General features: G+C 36.8%; 2 protein-coding genes across 2 annotated transcripts in view; one reads left to right on the top strand and one right to left on the bottom strand.

Moving 5' to 3' along the window:
• Nucleotides 1-4,232: 4,232 nt before the first annotated feature.
• Nucleotides 4,233-17,319, bottom strand: dcp1a (decapping mRNA 1A). Its single transcript, XM_038294024.1, has 9 exons — nucleotides 17,129-17,319; nucleotides 16,768-16,808; nucleotides 13,105-13,232; nucleotides 11,515-11,581; nucleotides 10,349-10,487; nucleotides 9,028-9,126; nucleotides 7,557-8,108; nucleotides 7,245-7,463; nucleotides 4,233-5,953 (listed from the first exon to the last, which is right to left on the bottom strand). The coding sequence occupies exons 1-9, from the start codon at nucleotides 17,258-17,260 to the stop codon at nucleotides 5,873-5,875; spliced, it is 1,458 nt and encodes a 485-aa protein (XP_038149952.1). The 5' UTR covers nucleotides 17,261-17,319; the 3' UTR covers nucleotides 4,233-5,872.
• The window catches only part of cacna1db (calcium channel, voltage-dependent, L type, alpha 1D subunit, b), a 107,997-nt gene continuing 102,332 nt past the window's right edge, over nucleotides 12,043-17,707 (top strand). Inside the window, exon 1 of the mRNA XM_038294020.1 lies at nucleotides 12,043-12,903. Within this exon, the coding sequence (XP_038149948.1) occupies nucleotides 12,786-12,903 (118 nt within the window). The 5' untranslated portion in view covers nucleotides 12,043-12,785. The remainder of the gene's footprint in view (nucleotides 12,904-17,707) is intronic.

Below are 17,707 nucleotides of genomic sequence, written 5' to 3'. Positions count from 1 at the left end.
TTTTATGTATTTCCATCTTATTTCCGTATTAAATACTTAATGATGCATTTTTGTTCACATCATGACCCAGATTTGACCTCTGGCCCAAAAAATGGGTATGGACTCTTCAGGCATGTTTCCTGTATGCCTGATGGTCAGCACAGCCCTTACACTGGTTTACCATTCATCAGACTTCAGAGGGGTCCTGATGCCTGTCTGCAATGATCAACGGGCGAGATGGATAGGTCCACATCATGCATATCACCCCCATTATATTAATAAACTATGTGCATAATGTTTTTCAAAGAGGGTTTAAATAACAGTTAAATTGGATACATATAGTACTTTCTGAAATATGAAAAAGGCAAAAAAAAAAAATAACACACACATACATACATATAAAGATATACTGTATATACATCTTCAGATACAATTCTTCTCTGTTAACAAACGTTTAATAAATTATAACTAGGCTGGTTGTCCTTTTACGGTTCCATGACAACTACACCTTTGTCATTTACTTATTCATATTTAGTTACTTTAACAAAATTGTTTTATGTCCTACCCTACTAACATAAAAACAATGGTGTAACTAAATATGATTAAGTAAATGCCAAAAGCTGTTGCATTATTTTTTCCAGTGTATAAAGGTGTATTAAATAAAGCGAGGCTGTATGCAGACTAATATTTGTAAAAGAATGGGTTTCTCTCAGAAGCTAAGGGAATTCCACCAAATGTAATAGTATCTTGTGCAAAAACTCCAGTCTTGAGATTTTCTTGCTCCTAAATATCCCGTCCATCATCATGCGAAACCCATTTTGTTATACAGGTGCTGGTCATAAAATTAGAATATCATGAAAAAGTAGATTGATTTCAGTAATTCCATTTAAAAAGTGAAACTTGTATATTATATTCATACATTACATACAAACTCATATATTTCAGGTGTTTATTTTGTTTAATTTTGATGATTACAAATGACAACAAATGAAAATCTCAAATTCATCATATCAGAAAATTAGAATATTGTGAAAAGGTTCAAAATTGATGGCCCCTGGTGCCACACTCTAATCAGCTAATTAACTCAAACCACCTGCAAAAGCCTTTAAATGGTCTTTCAGTCTAGTTCTATAGGCTACACAATCATGGGGAAGACTGCTGACTTGACAGTTGTCCAAAAGACGACCATCGACACCTTGCACAAGGAGGGCAAGACACAAAAGGTCATCGCTAAAGAGGCTGGCTGTTCACAGAGCTCAGTGTCCAAGCACATTAATAGAGAGGCGAAGGGAAGGGAAAGATGTGGTCGAAAAAAGTGTACAAGCAAGAGAGATAACCGCACCCTGGAGAGGATTGTGAAACAAAACCCATTCAAAAATGTGGGGGAGATTCACAAAGAGTGGACTGCAGCTGGAGTGAGTGCTTCAAGAACCACCACACACAGACGTATGAAAGACAGGGGTTTCTGCTGTCGCATTCCTTGTGTCAAGCCACTCTTGAACCACAGACAGCGTCAGAAGCGTCTTGCCTGGGCTAAAGAGAAACAGGACTGGACTGCTGGTGAGTGGTCCAAAGTCATGTTCTCTGATGAAAGTAAATTTTGCATTTCCTTTGGAAATCAAGGTCCCAGAGTCTGGAGGAAAAGAAGAGAGGCACTTCATCCACGTTGCTTGAAGTCCAGTGTAAAGTTTCCACAGTCAGTGATGGTTTGGGGTGCCATGTCATCTGCTGGTGTTGGTCCATTGTGTTTTCTGAGGTCCAGGGTCAACGCAGCCACATACCAGGAAGTTTTAGAGCACTTCATGCTTCCTGCAGCTGACCAACTTTTTGGAGATGCAGATTTCATTTTCCAACAGGACTTGGCACCTGCACACAGTGCCAAAGCTACCAGTACCTGGTTGAAGGACCATGGTATCCCTGTTCTTAATTGGCCAGCAAACTCTCCTGACCTTAACCCCATAGAAAATCTATGGGGTATTGTGAAGAAGAAGATGCAATACACCAGACCCAACAGTTCAGAAGAGCTAAAAGCCACTATTAGAGCAACCTGGGCTATCATAACACCTGAGCAGTGCCACAGACTGATCGACTCCATGCCACGCCGCATTGCTGCAGTAATACAGGCCAAAGGAGGCCCAACTAAATACTGAGTGCTGTACATGCTCATACTTTTCATGTTCATACTTTTCAGTTGGCCAACATTTCTATAAATCCTTTGTTTTTATTGGTCTTCAGTAATATTCTAATTTTCTGATATGATGAATTTGAGATTTTCATTTGTTGTTATTTGTAATCATCAAAATTAAACAAAATAAACATCTGAAATATATGAGTTTGTATGTAATGTATGAATATAATATACAAGTTTCACTTTTTAAATGGAATTACTGAAATCAATCTACTTTTTCATGATATTCTAATTTTATGACCAGCACCTGTATATCTATTGTGAAGCTACTGGAAACAACAGCAACTCTAAACTGTATACGTAAAGCGACAGATCAGGGACAGAGTTTGCCAACTTTCTGCAGAGGCTGTCACTCTAAACCTTATGGGGCCTTCAGATTAGGTCAAGAACAGTTGGTAGAGAACTTCATAAGACAGATTGGTTCTGAAGTGCAATACAAAGCTCAGAAGAAGTGATGCAAAGTTAGGTGAAGGGGGGATAATGTTGTGGTGGTGTTCTCATGGATTTGGGCTTCCATACTTCTAACATAATGAGCCCAGTCTGAAGATGGCTCCTTCCTCTACCAATATGGCTGTGCATCAGTGGACAAAGCAAGACGTGAAGGAGAGTTTGTTGTGGGTGAGCTTCTCCTCCTATGTGCCTCAATGAACTTACAAATTTGCTCCTGCTCAAAGATCCCCTAAATATGCTCCTAAACCTTAAGAACAGCAGACCAGAAGAGCCAAAAGGTATAATGGTTGCAAAAAGTGGACCAAGGTAATAATAAACCCTTCAGATACAGAATAGGATGTAACTAACTACGCTGAGATCTACATAGTTCATCTATGATAGAACTAAAATGACAGAAGATCAAAGCTAATTAGAGCATAAATTATACTTAAGAATATTTACAATGGTGAATGGGGCCCCCTGGTGGTCAATATTGAGAAGTGTGTAATTTATAAAGTTCAACTGTTAACCTTTATCATTAGTTTCAGTGTGGTCCAACTGTTTTATACTACCTTTTTTTTTTATCTTTACTTGCTTTTATTATGCCTTTACTTTCCTTCTATTTTACTCAACGAAAAGCAACTAAATTTCTCTTTGTACTGAATTGTGTTATACAAATAAACTTCCCTTGTTCGTAAAAAAAAAAACAACACTGCATAAAAACAACGGTGGTGCCTTTATCATGTGCAAAAATAAAACAGATTAATAAAAATCAACAGACAATTTGGATAATCCAAATGTTACATAATTGTTCTAATCAAACAAAGAGAAGTAGCAGAAATGAACATGTAGGGGTTCAGATCTTTATTATCACAAAATATGTATGAAGTCACCTTATGCACAATGACAAACCTAAAAAAATATTCAATTTCCAATGAAGTAAAGAAGAAAAAAAAAATCATAACTCTGGCCTTTAAGATAAATAACACTCTTAAAATTTTAAATATGATACGATTTTTTTTCATATTTCAATAATTTCGTGTTAAGCAATCATAAATGAATAGCATGAGAAATGCTCTTATTTGATCAAGATTCTCATAACGGAAACATCGATTGACATGTGATTTGTTCCAGGCTGCATATCCGAAACACTGTAACTTTGAACCTCATTGAAATGAAAACAAAAAAAGAAACGGCACTGAATCGCTCAGAGAGGATGCTGCAGGAACGTGAGGAAAAGAAAGACGAGATTAATACATTCGAGTCATGATGTCACAGCCAAGACAGGTTTTACAGCACCCTCCACATTCATTGGTTAAGACAGCTAAAACAACCATTTATAAAATGTTTGCTGTTAGAGTAAGGAATTTAACAACTGCTCTTCTCTAACAGTAAGCTTTAAATCCAATTGATCCCCAGTTTATTGTGGTCTATATAATTTGTTCAGCATCCTGCCTATTATTTTTTTTTCACTTTTTAGTTTTAAACTCAGGTGGGTTTAGGAGGAAAGATCTTTTCTTGCTACTTCCTGTCTGATCAATCCAAATCTTCCTGTCTTGAAAGTTATTTTTTCTTGTATTCTTATGATTTCTAAGGAAGTTTGTATCTTTGAGTGTTTATTAATACCCCATTTATTACTAAGGAAAAGGACACTAATCAATACAAGTGTAGAGGATTATAAAAGCCTTATGGGTTTTGCAGTAACTGTTGGTCAATAACAAGAATGGCACTTGTAATTTTGTAAAAGAAGAAAAAGAATTATACATTTAGTTGTTTAAAGTTAGGCTTACGGGTGCCAATAAATGTATAGGGTGCTGTATGCAGCAGTTTATCTATTTTCCATTTATTCAAACATATTTCAGATAAAAAAAAAAAAAAGGCAAACAAAAAGAGTAAGAAAAAACAAAACCGCCTTTCACACCGTTTACAAAAATACCTTGTTTCACTGAGGGTTCTGTAAATACGGCCTACAAAAAGCTCCTGTTTGAAAGGTGTAAGGATCCTCTACATGTCTACCATGTTGTGACGAATAGAAATCCTTTCTGTATTAAAACAGATATGCAAAATAAAGTTGTTTGTGCCTTCGACATTGGATGTGCCCTTTCCTGCCTTAGCTGGCTCTGCAGGATTCAGCAGTAGATGTGCTGCAGTAGTATCTTACTGCAAGAAATAATAAAGAACCCAACTGAATTTTTTTTCCTTGAAAATTGCTGTAAACAATAAACCAAGGTTGTTTACATTTTATAATCCAAACTTTAACAGCTAGTTTAGCGAGGATAAATGAGTGAAAAAATAAGAAAACTCATTTCCTTTTTTTTTTTTTAGTATTTTGATTATTAATAGATTAATGTAAACAGGAATCCAGAATTTACACCAACCTGATTTTTTTTTTCATTTTGCACAAGATATTTAAATTCATAAAAATTTCTTCCTGTAGTACCGCCCTAAAGTATCCCACAGTGCTGGTGTGTATTGCACAAGTCCCTCCATGGAGATGAAGTACTGTGAGCTCAGCTGGTGGAGGAGACGCAACGATAAGAGTGAAAAATAAAGGATACAGGAACATTTGGAGGAAAGAATGGACGCAAATATGGGGGCTTTGTGTGATTAGAAATTTCAAATATATTCCACCTGTAACATAAAGAAATAGCTCACAGACTGATTTAGGTTTTAAGCCCCAAGTGGTTATTCATCAGAAAAGGCTTGAAAAGAAATCCTAAAATGCCACAAAAATTGAAAATAAATTAGAAAATATTTAACTAAAAATACCCAAGCTTCTGTGTCACCTTCTGGTTTACCAAATAAAAATAAACGTATTTCTTTTTAAAGGCGTGAGTGTTTTGTGTTGTTTTTCACAGGATCCCAATGATGATGGTTTAACAATAAAAGGACCTTAATCCTGCAGCTTTTTTTCCATCTCTCCAAAATTCATGAAGTATTTAGTGCCACCAAATGTTCGCCATGTTCCTTCCTGTCCACCAATTCATTGGATTTCTTCAAAAAGGCGGCCATTGGTTAAACCAGATTCAGCATATTTGGAAAGTATAGAGAAACATTCTCCCATCTGTTTTCTCACAGTTCTTTACGGACGCATTCAGGGCAATAGGAGATTCCAGTGCAGCCTTTCCCGTGATAATCCTCGGCACACAAACCAGCGGTGAGGAAAACTTGCGTGCAGAGCGTCACAAACATTTCTCCTCCATTCTGTTTTCTCCCACAGTCAGCTGCAGCCATAAAGAAGCTTTAGCTCTGAAATGCTTTCTGCTTGAAGTGGGACTACAGCTTCATGTTGCTGAAGTCCTTGGAAACGCTCTGCAGGTAGGCGACATGAATGGCACTGAGGAAGTCTGAGTCATTCTGGAGGAGGAAGTAAAAAAAAAAGTAGAATGATTGAAATTTGTAAAGAAAGTATGACGTATTTAAACAGGAACATTTTTGGTACCTCTTTGTTAAGATAAATCTAACTTTTATGCAATGATTTTCCACAATGAAAATGTTGAAAAATCCTACTTTTCATTTTTATTACTTCCCAATTCTTAAAACAAAAAAATAATGTTTTATTTTCTAACAAAATACTTTTAATAGAAAAGAGTTGCAGAAATGCTCACGTTTAGGTTCTATTGACACCAAGATGGTCCTCTGGTCTGACTGATTGGGCTGCACTACAAACAGACTTTTTTTACTTGCTTTTCCATTTGGTACGATTGGTTTTCACAATGTTCTGTTAGTAACAGAGCTCCCAATGGATAGATAGGAATAGGAAAACTGACGTGGAAGTGGAGGAAAATAATCATAGAAGCCCTGTATGTTTCATCTCTATCCACCATATTGGTTTTGTTATTGAGGCTGCAAAAATCACCGTAAGTGTAAAGAGCAGCGTTATCAGTGCAGGTTTCAGCATGTTCTATTTCAGCGCTGCATCTGAAATGCTGCAACAAGAAAGACATGTTGCCCTCCGCTTTCCTCGGCATGCTAGCAGCTGTGCTGCTAAGCAACAGGCTGTGGATTAGGTATAACTTATACGAGTATGCAATGGGCCCTGCTACGGTAGCCTGCCAAGTCCAAAACAGATGTAGGTTTTCAGCAGCTGTCAGATAGAGACCAGTTCCATTTTCACACAAGATGCAAATGGCACCAAAGTCCGTTATGAAAATGGGTTTTGGTACGACTGTTTAGTCAGAACCAGGGTTTAGTTGAGCGTATGAACACCTGCACAGATGGTTCCAAACATGGTAGATGTGCACACATCCCTGGGTCTTATCCAACTGGTTCCTGGTAACATTCAGGTAGGGTTCATGTTTGCAGAGGAATAAAAATGTATGGATTCTTGAATTAAAACACCAAGAAAAGTAAAATATCTTTTCTTTCAAAGGGTTTTAGGGACATTAATAATTGTGACAACTTGGATTTAGTTTAAAAAATATCCCAGCTGATTACATATAACCATTAAAAGGTCAGTTTTTAGAAAATTCCCAACGTGAGATCAGGCTACTGCAATAAAAGATGCATTTATTTAATTTTTTTTTACACATTATGACAAGAGATGCCAAAAAGCTTGGTTAGCACTATACAATAAACAGGCATTTATTGTAATCTCATCTGGAAACATTATTAGTTTGAAGATTAGCTCCAACCTGGATAACTGTACCTTTATGAGGTGTATCAGAGTCTCCTGCAGCTGTGTTTTACTGCAGGGGGCCTGCAGAGGGTCTGCAGCTCTTCCTGAAGCAGATGATAGATCCGGAGGAGCTGACGGGATCACTGGGACTGTGGTGGTTTTATTAACAGTCTGTTGGAAAACACTAGGCGACAGTAGCACTGAAGTTTCTGAGCCAGGAACAGCATGACCAGGGCTCATAGGAATAGCCTGAGTATTAAAGAACAGGAATATAGTGGTTTAAAAACCAAAGGTAACATAGCTTTAGTTACTGGAGACAAACTGCAACAAAGCTGAACTCACAGAGATTGGTGGGATCAGACTCGGAGGCTGAGAGAAAACATCCTTCTTGGGCTCCTGGAAGCTGTGAGGAGGAACCAGAGTGCTTGGCAGGAAGCTGGGGGCAAGGATGGGTTTGTGGATTCCTGAATTCACAGATGAAGCCGCTGCTTTCAGGGGACTAACCATGTCTTGTCCTAGAAAGGCTGCTGAAGATGCTGTGGGTGAAGTGAGGGTATTTTGATGCTCTGAAGCCATCAGAAGAGGAGAGACGGAGCAGTGAGGCTGTGGGTCGGGCATCGGAACCACAGATTTGAAGACAGGACTGGGATTAAGTGTGTAAGGGGCAGGAATTGAACCATGTCTGTGAGGCTGCTGGCTGGAGGCAGCCTCATGGGTTGAGAATTGCTGCGTGAGCAGCGGACTTTGGTGAGGAGCAGCGGGATATGATTGTTTCTGCACGTAGGTGTTTGGGAGGTCACTGGAAGAAGTGGCGTTCTGTGCAGAAGGTTCTTTAGGGAGCTGAGAACCAAAGAGCTCCTCAACAGTGATCTGCTTCACCATGGTATGAGAGCTCTGGGTGGGGAGAAGTGGAATATTAGCTAATTATTTACTTAAAAATCACAAAACAAATAAAACTTACATTTTCTCAGGTAACAAAAAAATAAATAAAAATTATATACGAGACAAAAACAGTCTTAATTGTGACTTGAAAAAGAAATGTGTGGCTTACACTGCTGCTATAAAACCCCACTAATCAGCGCATTTCAGCACAGACAGAGGTTATAATGAAACTTTTAGAATTACAACCGAATTAAACAGATACCCTGAGTTTTAGAGAGTGCAACGGCCATGGAATTAAAAGACATGTACCGCCTTACTTGCAGAAATATCACATCACTTTATAATCGGGAGATGATAGATGGCTGGATAATAAATAATCAGGACGCCACATTAGGTTATGGAGTCACATTTTATCCATAACTAATTATTAAAATTTAACACAAAATAGGATCATGCAGCAAAACTCAGCATGTTTGATTGAAACCATTTAATTGAACAAGAATTCATGTGAGATTCTTCTTCTCTTTCACTTCAAAGGCGCTATGAGTGGGTTCAAGATTTAAACCAATTTTCTCACAAAATCTTTTGCAGCCTCTCAGGCATCAGGGTCAAACCAAAAAGTTCAGAAGCTTTGATATCTGCCCTAAATTAATCAGTGTTCAAATCTTCTCATCTCTATCTGTTGTTTTATTTTCAAATCAAGATAAGATGAAACCACTAAATTGAGTAAAATTATGTAATCATTTTTTGTACCAGTTGGACTTTAGTTTTTTTTCTCTTTTTAACCCAATTCTACTCTTTATTTCAAATAATTGCATTCAATAATTAATCACGTTTTCATAAAGCTAACTCTCCAAAAATACTGCCTTTAGTTAACGTAACTATGACTGGTAAATAATATTGGTTTTGCCAAATGCAAATAAAAGGCTACCTTTTCAGCTGGATGTGTGTTGGGTCCAGGTTCTGGAGCTTTGCTAATGCTTGTTTTTACGTTGGACTCTGCAGACGCGTCTGTTTCTCCACTCTGGGCCTTCAAAACACAGAGACATGTTTAGGATTAATGGGAAAACTTGAGCTCAGGGAAAAAAAAGTGGTTTTAAAATCGATTTATGGTGAGTTTGCACCGCCAGTCCACATGCTAAACCATTTCTGCTGTCAAAAACTTAAGACCAATAAGAACATTTTCTTAAGTCAAACATTTTTAAAACAGTAGTGTTTTTGTATGGTGGTGTTAACATCTATCGTATAAATGATAATATAGCTAACATAATGAAGGCAAAGCTGGTTTCGTACATTGCCAATGATGCACTCTGTGCTAAAACCCAAAATCAAGAAGCTGCTTTTTTTAATTTTCCTCCACATCAGTCTCAAAATGCCCAACCTCTGTTCCAAATAAATGTAAGATGTAGGTCAGAGAAGTTAGGGAAAAATATGTTCTCACACCACCAGAGTTTAACTGTAGATATATAAAAAAAAAAGTTGCTCCAGATCGGTTGTAGCTATGCGGGTAAACACATTATTTAAACTTGATTTTATCCAAAGATTTCCTGAGCTTGCAATTTTTTAACAGAATCAAAAAGGTCATGATATATTTTTTATACATTTCCACAGGTCTGGCTTTAAATTTCGAGCTGGATTATATTTATTTTTTAGGACTGAATGACAGATGTCAATTAATGCATAAATGGTTGGCCAGACTGACTCATCGATGGCTGGATTAATGATCCAAGAGATGAATGGATGGTGGACTGAAGCAGCAGGACTGGGCTTAGATTCAGGGATTGATAGATGATAAACAGGTGGATTGATTAATTTTAATGTATCTGATATCAGATTCATAAAAAAAAAAATCAGACTGTTAAGACAGAAATAGGAGATCCTTTTATTTATATTTTACAGATTCCCAACCTTTTAAAGCAGTTTAGAGGTAATTTTGATGCTGTTGCCACCTACTGGTTGTCATTAGCCATTACATCTATTTTGTCTGCCTAAGCAGACCTTGATGGGTAAAAAAAAAAAAAAATCCAGGGATGTATATGCCTAAAATAATCCCAGACCTATTATTAAGTAACACTGGAACACGTTTTAGTCAGACCTATCACCTTTTTGAAAAATTATTTGTTTGTTTCAGTGAAAAGGAACACTCCGTTCAACATTTACTGTTGTAAAGATGTATGTCTTCACGAGTTTGCAATAAATATATGATCATCTTAAGACGCGTAGGAACGGTGAGATAAAGAGTTCTCCCTCACCCTCTGGTACTCCTCCTTGGCTTTACTGAGCAGCTCCAGGATGTCGATTGGTCTGGGTTCTGCCACTCCATTGGTTCTCCCTGGATCTACCCTCTCTGGACTCTGTCTCAGGGCGTGGTCCGCTTCTTGCTTCACAATCCTGGAGAACAAGATGAAGCAGGGACTGTATAGGTGCATGTCTGATCAAAATTATACTAAAACTTCATTTATAATTTTTATTAACCTTTTAATAAATTATTTATCAATTTATTCTTTAGCAGAGATTTAATTAACTGTGTGAAACATACGCAGATTTAATACATACAGTTTGATTTAATGTTAATTTATCTAGTCATGTTGAATTAAAACCCAAATTTCAGCTTCTCTGAAAATGTAATTACAACATCAGACCAATGATAAGGGTTTTTAAAAGAAAATATCTTGCTAAAAAACGCGTCCCATGACTATCTTCTATAAACTCAAAGCTTGGTTGGGGCTTGTATGAATGACTGCATGAGCTCTGCTTATGGAGTCGCAGGCTGTTTAAATGGCCAATGGACTGTCTGCATTGCTGTCGCTGCTACATATTACTTTGGTCTACCAATAGCCTTTAGGTCAGGTGTGTCTTTCCTGGCAGATGAAACACAATGACACTAGGATCACTGAATGAATGGTCTATGCATTAACATTAAACTCTGATCTAGAAATTATTGAGTAATTTCCCTGTGCATACACAAAAATATGCATGTATGGGATATAATTTAACTAGTAAATTAAGAACTGATATAATGATAAGCTATTGCTTCTTTCTACTCCCTTTCACACATCTTGAGATATGTTTATAACATCTTTTCTGTTTTATGAAATTAACTTTATTTTTTGTAAATGTTGCATATGTGTATATATACATACATGTATGTTTTCTTTCATATTATTGTTCCTGTTCCAAAAAAGAGAACAACAAAAGAAATTAAAAAAAAAAGAAATAAAGAAAGAAAATCTTGAAATGCATTACTCTGTGTTGGATACTTTTACCTAATGTGACTTTCTCCTATTTGGATACATTTTAATTAATGTTTCAACTTTTAAATGAAAAAAAAATAATAAATTTTCCTCTGTCAAACAAGCAGACAGAGGTAAATGTGTCTGATTTCTACAGAGACAAAGGGGTTTATATTCTCACTTACTTGACCATCAGCTGGGCGATGCGTTGACAGTCCTGCTTATCATAGAACCAAATACTATAGATGCCCACTGTCAAAACAAAAGGCAAAACAGTATTTAATTTTAGAGCATGTCTGCTACATTTGATACACCCAGTAAAGCTCTGCTCATAAAGAGCCTATTCAACAGAAAGAGATTATTGTTCTTCAGAGCATTTATGGAACCAATAACCTAGATGTCCATTTGTGTTTAAAGCAATGTCCACATGTTTACAGCATTTACAGGTTAAAATAATAATAATCAAAACATTGAAAAACGTCACCTTTATCCTGCTTTCACCAAACTGGTAACTGGTTAAAATAACAATGCAGCTGTGTTATTTGTGTGTGACAAAATGCTGGCGTACTCAGGGACCCTCCAAAGGCAATGTTAGCCTAGCAACCAAAGCGTTTTGCCTCCCTGCAGTCCCTCCTCCTACCGGAGGGAATATGAAGAGCTGTAAACAGGTGTGTTAAAAGTAAACGCTTCTCTCCAGCAGCACCAATTCTAATCTGAACGTACTACAGCCTGGAGCAGTTGGCTCGATAGCACCTCAAAGGGAGTGCATTTAAACTTGAATAATCATTAACATCTCTCTAAGGAATTAAACCTATCTTTGCCTTTCTACTATTTAAACTGTACTTCTCCAAACGCTTTCTCAGGAAGAAGGAGCCATCTTATACCATTTTCTTTTAAGATCACATGCCAGGAATTTATTAGAAACAACTACACCAAATGACTAAAGGACAGACCTTCATCTGGATTCGAGAACCGACCGATGGACCAAAAACAAGGAGGAATTAAAAGAGCAACCCTCACTGTCTAGTGAAGCCCCAAGAGGAGCCTCTCCAGTTGGAATACCTGCGATCTACTACATGATGTCTTCCATTCCAGCCAGACTGATGGGAAAGCAGAGTCCAAAGGGGGAGCAGTCTACTTTAACCCTCAGCCTGGCCATGCTGTTTTTTCTTATAAGCAAACAAATGGGAAAGCAATCCAACTCTTTGTTTGTCGCCTTGATGAAGCTTCTGTTTAGACTTCTAATAGATTACCTTGGTGGCAGTGCCGTCAGCTACTTTCTGAAGATCTGAGAAACTTTGCGACCTTCTATTTCACAGCTCTGACTCCAATTCAGTAAACTGAATAAATAAGCAGCTCTCTGGGTGTGTCACTCACAGCCATGAGAGTTTGGTTCTTTCCCAAATGCAGATTAACATCTGTAGCCACACTAAGCTGAAATTTCTCTGCCGAGGCCATGAGCGACAAAGTTTTCCTGCTTAATGCTCCGAGAGGACTGAAAAATGACTTCAAGCACAACGGACGAGCGTTCCTCCAACAGGCCCTGGGAAGATGCTTGTCAAGCATTTTCAGAGGTAAACCTTTAGCCCCAGTGTGATTATGCTTTAATGTAGAAATTAACTGATTAAGTCTCAAGGATGAGACCCTAAATGTATGATAACAATGAACAGAAATTTGGTATTAAGAATTACATTTATAAGTAAAATGTCAAGTATGATCTAAACACTTCTATAATTGGTGTATTTATATTTTTTTGTGTTTTTTAAAACACTCACAGTTGCCATTCCTGTAGAGCAGGAAGGGATCCTGCAGCTGGAATTCCAGATCTTTATTAATGGGCTCCACAAGGTTCTCTGTGCTCAATCGATTCATGATGGTGAAGCCATGATGAGGGGAGGCCGACCTTCAAAGTGACACAGTAGATAAAGATCACTTTTTGGGAGTAAACACAGGGATTGTCTTTAATGACCAAAAACATTTTTACAAACTTGACATTTTAAAAACCTGTTATATTCTGAACCAATTACATTTACCCTATTTGGGCCCCCCTTCCCCAAGAAAAAAATTTAACCAATGCCAGAACAATAATCCATTATTAGATGGGCTTCAATTTTAAACTGATAGTTATTGATAGAGATACCCAAAAGGCTTATGGGGGAGACCAATATGTCTCAATCAGCACATTAGCTTTGAAATTATCCAAACTTTTAAGGCGCATAACATTAATAGAGCTCAAAGCAAAAGACAGGACAGCTTAGGGCTGGGCGATATAGAAAAAAAGCTTATCGATAAAAAAAAATGCATATTGATCGATATCGATAATTATTGAAAAGATTTGAAACCATATTTTATGTGCAGCTCTGCCTGGACTTTTTATAATATTGCTAAATGATTTAATTTTAATAAAAAACACAAACACAGACTTCGAATTAAATCTTTATTTAACCAACTTTTTTAACCATAACAGAATTGTTTTAAAGAAAAATTACTTAAGAGACCTGAGTTATGTTATTAAATACTGACAAAGAATAAACTAAAGTGACCAGAAAAGTGACCAAAATGAATATAACAAATAAATAAATGGACCGCCGCCGCCGCCCCCGTTTCCTGCTTTAACCTGAGTTATTACTTTGAAGTTTCTGGCCCCTCAGCATTTTTATCTCAATTGTTAGAACTACGTGGGAAACTGCCCAGAACTGAAAATATATATATATATATTTTCCGAAGATTCCTCGGAGGAGAGCCGCACCGGGGCCTACACAGCTCGTACTCCTGTGGGTGTGAGCGGCTGAGATGATAAAAAAAAGTTGGTTTCGTTATCAGACTGGTTTTCACTGGTTCCCGACACATTTTCCAGATGACTGTGGTTTGTTTTTGGTCTGACTTGCCATGACCGAAATACTGCCAGACTGCCGAACTACAAAAACCTTTCTTTAAAACAGTTTCCTCCGCCTCTCCTTGCTGCATCTTCATGTGCTTTGTGTTGTGGTTTGAGAGGGCGGCGCTTGGTGACGGCATGCCTGGGTCCGCGATTGTGATTGGTTGGGAGGAAGCAGTGACTAGCATAAACCTACATGCTAGGCTACAATGAGAAGGAAGGAAAACTGCGTTTCTTTTTTATCGAACTTTTATCGACCCTCTTTTTTTCTATTGCGCCACACGTCTATCGATCGATATATATCGTTATTGAATTATCGCCCAGCCCTAGGACAGCTCATTATCCATTTTATTTTTTATTTTTTATCCCAATTGTTTCAAGTGAGGTCAATCTTTCCATTTAGTTCACTTTGGAATCCAGTTAGTTCTCAGAACCCTAACATTAAAGTGTTTGCTAAACATTAGTGGTGAGTGTCTTACCGTGATTTAACAGCAGTGTCATTTGTTTTCACCTCCACTCCTGGTAATAGTCTGACTTTGTTATTAAAGTGTATATAAGTGTTTGTGTATATAAGTGTATGTATATAAGTGTTTGTGGAGTGTTGGCCAATTGGTTATAGCAGTGTGCGTGTGCTCTGAGAAGGTTGGAAGTACCTGGTTCTAACCCCACAGCCTCCACTATAGGTCCCTGAGCAAGACCCTTAACCCAACACTGCTCCCTAGGCGCCACACAATGGCAGCCCACTGCTCCCCAAGGGGATGAGTCAAAATGCAGAGATAAATTTCTCCAATTTGAGATCAATAAAGTTAAATTATTATTAAAACAAAAAGGGGAATATTCATTAGGGATGCACGATATAATCGGCCCCCTATCGGTATCGGCCTGTATTGGCTTTAAAACTGAATATCGGACATCGGCCCCCCCACCGATATTTAACCCGATATTTGATCAGCTTCTGAGTTTCTAAAGTCTAAAAAAAAAAATAATAATAATTCTTCTTCTTCCTCAAAAACTTATTTTTTTACAGACTTAAAAACTTCTAAAGACGAGGGAAAAAATATTGATACATTAAAATATCACAATATCTTCATATGCTGATATATTGCCATTTAAAAACACCATATCAATCTCTTTTACTAATGAAATATTGCTATATGTCATCGTTATGCTACAAAATCCCCCGAAAATTCATGAAATTTTGCTATATTTTTATATGTTGATATATTGACGCGGTATCGATCTATTTTACTAACAAAATCTCACAAGAATTTGCAAAATATCATGAGAGTTTGTAACAGAACGATGAAATTTCACGAGATTTTGAAAGTAAAATAGATCGATACTGCATTTTTAAAAATCAATTAGATATCAGCATATGAAAATATATTTGAGTATATTATTTTTCAAAGTGTCAGAAATGGATAACAAAACTGCTATTTTCAATGACTACTTATTTTTGTCCAGCTTTAACATCGGTATCGATATCGGTTATCGGCTACATGAGTTTTAAAATATCGGCATATCGGATATCGGCCAAAATCCCAATATCGTGCATCCCTAATATTTATTTATAAATAGCGAATCTAAAAATCACACTGCATTAAGAGCTGCAAAATAACAAAAAACTGATAATATTGGAAAATGTTTTAATGATATGTTTTCTAATGATACATTATATAAAGAAAATCCTTAGTAAAACCCTGTTCATCTCTTGCTGCTACATATTAAATGCAAAGGTGGATGCCAAAAAGATAGTAGCCCGTATGGATACTGGAGAAATTTAGCTTTGTCTTTTTCATCCAAGCCACCAGGTTGTACAGAAAAAAGTTCTGATTACAGCTGTTTTGATAAATACCTTAGTTGAAATGTCTTTATTATTGTTCACCAGAACACTTTCATAATACCCTCCTTGGGCTACAATAAACAATCATTACCATAATGTGCATGAATAAAGGGGACTTGTATTACAAACACTGGTTTTGTAATGAAAGTGAATCTGGTTTATAATGTGTAAACCTTTCGTATTTATTGTTTATAAATGTGATCTTATTTTCAGTTGTGGAAAAAAAAAATTCTATTTTGTTTCTTTTTTGTGGGGTTAATAAGATATACATTTAAGAAAAAGCAGAAGCCTTAATTTCAAGTAGATATACTGTAGTATATGTTGTTTTAAAAATAGTATGCGTTTACAGTGCAAAGCTTTTTTGCAGTATTTAAAATATTCAACTGGGAGGTAGCACTGTAGCTACCGTTTAGGGAAAAAATGTGAGCTTTTAAACTCATTAAGCTAGCTTTAAAAAAAAATAGAAGCTAAAGAAGATTCTTTAATTTTCCCTTTCTTCTGTTATGTAATGCCTGAAAGTTGAAATAGAGTCCAAGATTCCAATAAACTGCATATGGAGAACTATAGGACCTCAACAACACATGTCGATATTGTTTACAAGGCGTGCGGCCTGCGCACGTGCGATAAATACGTCAAATGACAGCGACGTCACGCTGCTCAGTAAACAACCTTCGCGATTCTGCAAATCAACTAAACGCTCGTGTCTTGTGCACTTACCTGGAATAAACAAACAAAGTTCCCTCGATTTCAGTTTTCTCCTAAAAAAAGACAATAGACGTTCAGCAGCTAATCAGAAGCTACCGAGTAATAAAATACAAAAAAACAAACGAACAACGGCTAAAGTTAGCCAATGCTAACTCGGCTCAGCTAACTCCATCACAGCGATTATTTGTTTTTAATGTGAAGAAAATTAGGAGAATAAGAAACTGAATAAAACACGGCATTTGCCAGGCTAAACTTTTAAATATAATAGCATTTATTTAAGATTCTATAATAAGAATATTCGTTTTTTCGAGATAGATTAGCTATTATGCTACATAAAGATGTACCTAGCTTCGCCGATTTTTCCCAAACTTACCCATTCGTTCACTTTGGAGTTAAAGTTGTAAAGAGCTACCTGACCGGTAACGTCTAGCAGCTTGTTAATGTAAGGGTCCTGTCTCTGTAGAGCAGCTAAGCTCATCATATGTCCCGCGGTTAAAGTCTCCATCTTCGGAAGGATTTCCAGCAAACACTTGTAGCTTCCGCCGTACCCGGAAATAATGGCGCTCAAAAAAAAAAAAATAAATAAAAAAAATAAAAAAAATCCCGGAAAATCACTCACTGTGGATGGATACAGTGGCAAAAAAAAAAACATTTCAGCTTTTAAATTCACAGAAGAATTAAAAGTTTGAAGTTTCTACAGTTCATAAATGTCACACCGGAAAAAATTAAATTTTAAAACAACAGGTAGATTATGATTTTTATTTAAATCTTCAGAGTGATTAAACAAACATGCTTGTTTTCCACCTCGTTTAAAAAATATCAGGCATGTATTTGTGTAAAAAAAAACAAAAAAACAACTAGAAATGAATGGTGGTCCTCTCAGCAGATCATGTCAGAGTGCTGCTAATTCTGAGCCTTATTCTTTTTTCTTTCTTTCTTTACAGCTTTTATT

The sequence above is a fragment of the Cyprinodon tularosa genome, unplaced genomic scaffold (genome assembly GCF_016077235.1).
Source record: "Cyprinodon tularosa strain WSP-4 unplaced genomic scaffold, ASM1607723v1 ctg333, whole genome shotgun sequence".
Classification (NCBI taxonomy): Eukaryota; Metazoa; Chordata; class Actinopteri; order Cyprinodontiformes; family Cyprinodontidae; genus Cyprinodon; species Cyprinodon tularosa.
The sequence above is the reverse complement of the archived record's forward strand: the minus strand, read 5'-3'. Positions and strand labels throughout refer to the sequence as shown.